Source organism: Sinohyriopsis cumingii, unplaced genomic scaffold (genome assembly GCF_028554795.1).
Source record: "Sinohyriopsis cumingii isolate HCF-2022 unplaced genomic scaffold, ASM2855479v2 utg002282l, whole genome shotgun sequence".
In the NCBI taxonomy this organism is placed as follows: domain Eukaryota; kingdom Metazoa; phylum Mollusca; class Bivalvia; order Unionida; family Unionidae; genus Sinohyriopsis; species Sinohyriopsis cumingii.
Genome location: NW_028316178.1, coordinates 172,732 through 179,583, shown reverse-complemented (window position 1 = coordinate 179,583; position 6,852 = coordinate 172,732). Strand labels below are relative to the sequence as shown.

At 35.3% G+C, this 6,852-nt stretch overlaps 1 protein-coding gene across 1 annotated transcript in view; it reads left to right on the top strand.

The window, feature by feature from the left end:
* Positions 1–284: 284 nt before the first annotated feature.
* LOC149770815 (transient receptor potential cation channel subfamily M member-like 2) overlaps positions 285–6,852 on the top strand; it is a gene marked incomplete at its 3' end in the record, with an annotated part of 128,969 nt that continues 122,401 nt past the window's right edge. The window contains exons 1-3 of the mRNA XM_089949083.1: positions 285–415; positions 3,035–3,224; positions 3,665–3,842. Of these exons, the coding sequence (XP_089805209.1) occupies positions 285–415; positions 3,035–3,224; positions 3,665–3,842 (499 nt within the window). The remainder of the gene's footprint in view (positions 416–3,034; positions 3,225–3,664; positions 3,843–6,852) is intronic.

The following is a 6,852-nucleotide window of genomic DNA, read 5'->3' as shown; positions in this document are numbered from 1 at the left end:
GGTCAGTGTCTTCCTTCCAAGTATTCATTTCACTCTCAATCCGACCAGAAAGATGGAAGAGCCAACACAGATCGAAACTCTGATCAGAGCATTGTGATGTGTCAGACAAAGATTTTCTTCAGAGAAGCCGACGTTCTACTTCCCCTCCCTTCGAAATAAAAGTCAAGATCCTTGCTATGTCTGTCAGAAAAAACGGCATTGGTCTTCCGAATGTCCCCAATGTCAAAGCAAGACAAGTGTCAAAAGAGACAAAGGTCAAGATACCTGTTATCACTGTCAAGAGAATGGACACTGGTCTTCTGACTGCCCTAGGAAACATCCGTAGCATGAAGAAGAAGAACCCATACACGTTCAAAAAGAGAAGAAAGGGAAGAAAAGTTGACGAGAAGAAATTGAGAAAGAAGAGGATAAACCTGTAAAAGTGAAGAAATTATTATTTTACCCCAGGGACATCCCCACGGATTGATTCTGGGATAGATGGGTTCTGATACAGGCATGAGCCCATACACACCCTATTTCGTAGAAGGCTTTGTTTAAAAAATGGTCGCTTCATCTCTCCAAGAAAGGTCTGTTCTACCCCCACCCCTATCCGCTGTTCCTTGTTTATCGCATATGATACACGTATGATAAATACATGACTTTTTCAAGGAGTAATATAAATGCATATTCTTTCTTGCACATCAGAGACAATCCAAGTTTGTGTTTTGATCTAATATCTTAGGAAATATTTTATATAGCTATTTGTACTTGGACAAACTGAACAGTTATCAGGAATCATTTTCATATAACGACGAGTGATTTGCGTGACTTTTCAACCTATGGCGGGTAATTCGAATCCGGTACTTATCTACGCACGTGCGTGTACGTACCTTTCCGGCATCTTCAGTTTTCCGACTGCACCAGGGATGTTAAAATTTGATTGGTGTCGGATTTACTGCAGGGTGGTTTAGCAGGAAAAGTGTAACATTTCGTCTAAGAGTGGTTTAAAGTGGCTGGTTGAACAGGCCATCCAAGTATAATATCATTTCCCTGCGCACTCTACACATCCACCCAACCCCGGCCGCAGAGGTGGGGGTGGGGTGGGGTGTATCTAGAGCAACTTCTCAATTCATCGTTAGCCCGCTTTGATTGTACCAGTTTTTCCTAGAAAGACGACAAATTGGCAAATTGAAAAAAATATGTATCTAAAAATGAACATGCCTAGAATATGGATTGAGAACCCTCTAACTTTGGACATCGTTGTCTGTATTTTTCTTCTTTAGGAAACACTGGACCCCAAATTGCATTATTTCAAACTTTGAAAATCTGCTCTTCCATTGATTAATACCGAAAAAATGCTTCGTCCCAGTCTTTCGGACACTTCAGTAACTCTTTGCTTTCAGTCATTGAACTGGGTGAGGAGTTATAATTGTAATCAATAATAAAGAAATACTACAACAACTGTTTCAGATATTTATCTTTAATATGTTAAGTATGTATTTGACATGTTTACATCAACATACATAACTAATCAAAATTCCATCTCACAAAGTAGAACTTTAAAATTATTATGTATGCTTCTTAATATTTAAGTGCATATGATTTTGTTATAAATTTTTAATTGATTTACCTCAAAGGCAGCATCAATATAAATCAGTTAAACTTAATAAAATACAACTACTGGTATATACCAAAAGCCTTTAACATTTTCTGCGGTGATTTTTTTTACATTAGTATGTTCTCAAGTTTGTCAAAAATTGAGTTATTGTTTTAATGAAATAAAACTCGTAGGTTATTACTATACAAAGTTGGGTATTTCTTGCTGCCACAGTTAAAGTGCACGTAAGCCATTTATATAGTCTCTGCCTTTTTAGTTTATGAATTCCTACTGGTTTTTAACATAATGAGTTAATATAATAATATTTATGACTATTTGCCTGTTACTATTTTAGATTTTAAAATTAGTACTTTAATTTTTTGACACTTCACTTGGAGCGGACTTTTGATTAACTTCAGGGTGAAATAATTGTCGTGTGTGTGATTTAGATTGGTAATGTAGCTTTAAAATGTTTTCAGTCATATTACCACAATGTCTGCAGTGTGGCAGTTTATTGTAATGTCTAGAACTGGGGCATCATGCAGCAGACATACAGCATCATATCCCATTCAGTCACATTATTCTGATACCAGGCTGAGCAGTCCTAACACTAACCTCTTAATACTGAGCACCTAGCAAGGCAGCTGCTGGTACTATTTGTATAAGTTTCTTTTCTATAACTCGGCTGGGGTTCCCACCCCTGTCAACCTGCATCCGAGGTGGATGCTTTGACCCTTGAGCATTTTAGTATATATATAAATATATGTCATCCTTGGCCAGGATATTGAGATGGGTCCCATCTGTTCGAATGACTTGCATAAGATAACATAAATTCTGTACTGAATGTGTACCAGTATTTGAACCAAACATATAAAACTTTTGCTTTATTTCCTTTGGATCAGTCAGACTTCCTCATCCCATTAGAATATAGGCATGGTTAATAAAAATTTTAAAGTTCCTTTTTGTTTTGTATAGTCTTGTTTCATTTTTTGTAAATTTTCCATTCCTTGATAGACCAGTATGCCATTGGTCAGTCAATAGTGTTACAACTCTAAACCAATTATACAATGTATCGACTTAAACCCTCTGAGACAAAAGTGTGTTGATGTACTGATAGAATAAATAAAGGAATGGGGTGATGATATACTAAGTGAGAACACCTTATATATTTTGTTTGGGGGCAGTTTTGGTTTTTATACCAGATTGTTATATTTTAAGGATTTTAGAGAATTTACATTTATATTTATATACTTTAAAGTTATGCAGTTCTTTGTGCATGCTTTTAAAAAACGATTTCAGTTTTAACCACTTTATCTTTATTGACACTATATAGCCACACTTTTGCTTATGTGCTGTTAGACCATAATGCATGCATGCATACATATACATATCTTTCTTAGTCAATAATCGACATGCTATATCATGCTACACTGTACAGTGTGTACTTCCTTGTTGCAGAATTTGTCATTGTGGATATCAGATTCAGGACCACGATATTATTGAGAGAAATCCACCAAAACAAGAAGAGAAGAGCTCTAACACCGTGTTAAAGTGGGAATTTTCACAACACACAGTGACTCGACCAACCAACGCCTTTGGGAACATAGAATTTGTTGATGTCGATCAAATAGAAAATATTGAAAGAAAAGTAAGATTGATAAACGTCCAAGTTTTGACCACCACATGGAAAATAATAAAACTTGCATAATTATGCATACAGTTAAATATATTTCATAAACTACAAGGTATATGGCAATTTATGTAAAGATTGTAATAATCCTGATCATGCATCAGTGTAACTCACAGTATAAAAAACATACTGCATGATTCTGACAATATGAACTTAACGAGGACAAAAAATGAACATATACTAATAAGCAAGATAGTATAATTATGATAATTAATTAATTAAAACAATAACTATTTGCATAACTTTTGATTGATAATCTTTTTTTTCCAGGTAGATTGCTTAGTCAATTACATTCTGACCTATTAGAGGTTCCTGGTTTAGAAGGTGGTCAGATTACAGTTAGTTAAACACATAAACAAAAAAAATCACCAGATAATGTATCCTTTTCAATTTTTCAGTTTATTCGTGTTGACAAACAAACTGATATGTCCAAGATGTTGGAATTGTTGGAAAGATGGGGAATGGAACAGCCCAATTTGCTCATTTCTGTGACTGGTGATGCACAAGACTTTGTCAAGAACCCTAACCTAAAAGATGCATTCCAAGGAGGCCTTATGAAAGCTGTGCATAGCATAGGTTGGAATTATACATTTATGAATGCAAATATCAAATTATTCTTTTCTGTCATATGTCTGATACTAATGGACTGGATTAATGTAGCATAATTTTTATTGACACATTTTTCTCATTGTCACTTTGTTCTGTTCATTGTCTCAGTCAAAAGTCGCAGGCGAGAACATTAGAATCTACCATTCGTATTTGATTGGGGCTGTGGTAAGTCAATACAGGAAGATATCAGTTTAGAGGTTACATTTATGGTTTTTGTAAGGGTCCTTAAAAATGAAGAAAAGTAAATTACATCTGTGACTCGTATTTTCTTTTAATAAATAATAATGAAGCGTAATAAAGTCCTGCAATAAAATGTCAGATTTTAGAATTAAGTCATAAAATATTTTCTATGGTGTCAGATTTTATCGTCAAATTATATGATAATATTTAGATATCCTCTCATTGTATAACTCAAACAATGAATTTTGGATAGCGCTATATTTATTATTATGGTTCTTCTCAACAGATGTTACATACGTTTGAGCGAATGATAAGGTGAAGTTGTCAGCATTTACAACTTTGTCATTGAAGTGTGTGTGTGTGTGTGTGTGTTATTTGGATTTTTAACGTAGCTTTTAACAATTTTTCAGTAATATTGCTACGATGTCTGCAGTGTAGCAGTTTATAGTGATGTTTAGCACTGGGGCATCATGCCGCAGAGATGTGGCATGATGTCCCACCCAGTCACATTATCCTGATACCAGGCCGACCAGACTGACGCTAACCTCTTCTCTTCCATGCTGAGCGCCAAGCGGTCATTGAAGAGAATGTTGACAGACCTGTATACTACTTTCATGTAACGTATAATGTAATTGTGGAACTGTACATTATCAAAGCACACAGATAACCAAAATGGCTGCCTCCATTAGCTCGAATTAGTTGAAAGTACACTATCTTTAGCAGCTGTTAAACTTGTTTGATGGAATAGTGAATACCAGCTTCAGAATGACTGAATTACAAAATATATATATGAGAGGTAACTAAACTTGTCAGGTTCTTTTATTGTTTACCTTTGAAGTCCAGGAAGTGAAAATGACTAAAATAACTAGCAATTTTTTACAATTTCAAATCTGAAGTAATGCCAAGCTGTATACTTTATCACCCAATTTATACCCATCAATCATATACCAATATAAAGGCAATTGAAAGTTATTTAAACAATTAAAAGTCATTTTAAAAACGTATAAGGTATATAAGGTCTATTTTTTATTAACCAGGAAAACCAGGATGGAAAACCTGGGAAATTATTTTTCTCTCAGAATCTAACCTTGTGAAATACGAAAATGTGAAGTCCAGATAAAATGTGTTATTCAGTTAGGATGTGCTTTGCACTTGACTATTTAAGGTCATATTATCGAATTTGAGTAGCCAATGATTTTGCCTTTAAGTATGATACATTTTGGATATCATTGGAATTTGCCCTTAAGTCATTATAAGTATAGTTATCGTCCAATTTTATAGTGAAATGGTATACAGTTGTCCCCTTTATGAACAGCTCCCCAGTCACCCACTCTTTGCGGTTAGAATCCCTTAGCCAACATATAATTTGTTGTTTTTTTTTTTTGGGGGGGGGCATCACCAGACAGATGCCCCCACCACTTATCCACAAAATAAAGAAAATGTGTTTATGTGTTGTTGTTTCCACCAGGTATGTTCTTTCTTTATTTCTGTAAAATAATTTTGATTAAAACAAATAAAATAATTAAAAGACATTTTTGATGGGATATTTATGTCCTAGTGTTGTCTATGGGGTTGTTCATCCGAGTTCGGTTTCTATCACCTTATTCGAAATCCCTCCCTTGAGTTCTTAGTTGACCTGGGCTATAGGTCTCCTACGTGTGCTATATAATTTTCGTGTAGGGAAAGCATCATTTTTTTAATTCATACCAGTTTGTCTTAATAGCAGCATTTGAACCTGTCTCTATGGATTTCGTACGTACAATCCTGATGAAGAGTGCACCAAAGTCATGTGAACTTGATCCAATTCTAACATCATTGCTGCTTGAGTGCTTAGATCCAGTATTGCCTTCACTAACTGATGTTATTAATACCTCTCTCTCATCTGGGGAATTCTCATCATTTTTCAACTTTGCCATTGTAAAGCCTCTCCTGAAGAAACCAACACTAGACCATAACGATTTAAAGAACTACCGCCCAGTTTCTAATCTCCAATTCATTTAAAAAATCTTAGAAAAGTTGTTCTATCCCAGCTTGTATCTCATCTAAATTCAAACAGTCTTTTCAGCAATGTACAATCTGCATATCGCAATTGCCACAGTGCTGAAACTATTCTTCTAAAAGTAGTTAATGACATTCTCTCTGCATTGGATAGCGGAAAGATTACAGTCCTCACCCTCCTTGATGTGTCTGCAGCATTTGACACAATAGACCATGATATATTACTTCACCGTCTCCAGCATGTATTTGGCATTCATGATACAGCCTTACTGTGGTTCAAGTCCTACTTGGTCAACAGAACACAAATTTTATATGCAAATGGAATACAATCGAACCCAGTTGATCTATGTTGTGGTGTTCCACAGGGGTCTGTTCTTGGACTTGTTCTCTTCATTCTGTACACTCAGTCGCTCTCAAGTGTCATAGATCATTATCCAGTGTCTCATCCAAGGTGTAGAGATGTGCATTTCTGATGTGAAATCATGGATGACTTGTAACAAGCTGCAGATGAATGATGATAAAACTGAGGCCATTCTGATCATATCACAAAGACTTTCTCATTCACATCCTTTACCTAAAAAAATAAATATCAGCAACGCCAACATTAAATTCACACAATCAGTATGAAAGCTTGGTGTTACTCTGGACAGTACTCTCACATTGCACCAACATGTCATGAACATATGCAAGGCTGCATATCTTGAGCTGAGACGTATCAGCTCAATTCGCAAATATCTTTCAGTTGATGCCGCTAAAACACTTGTGTATTCATTAGTAATTTCAAGACTGGACTATTGTA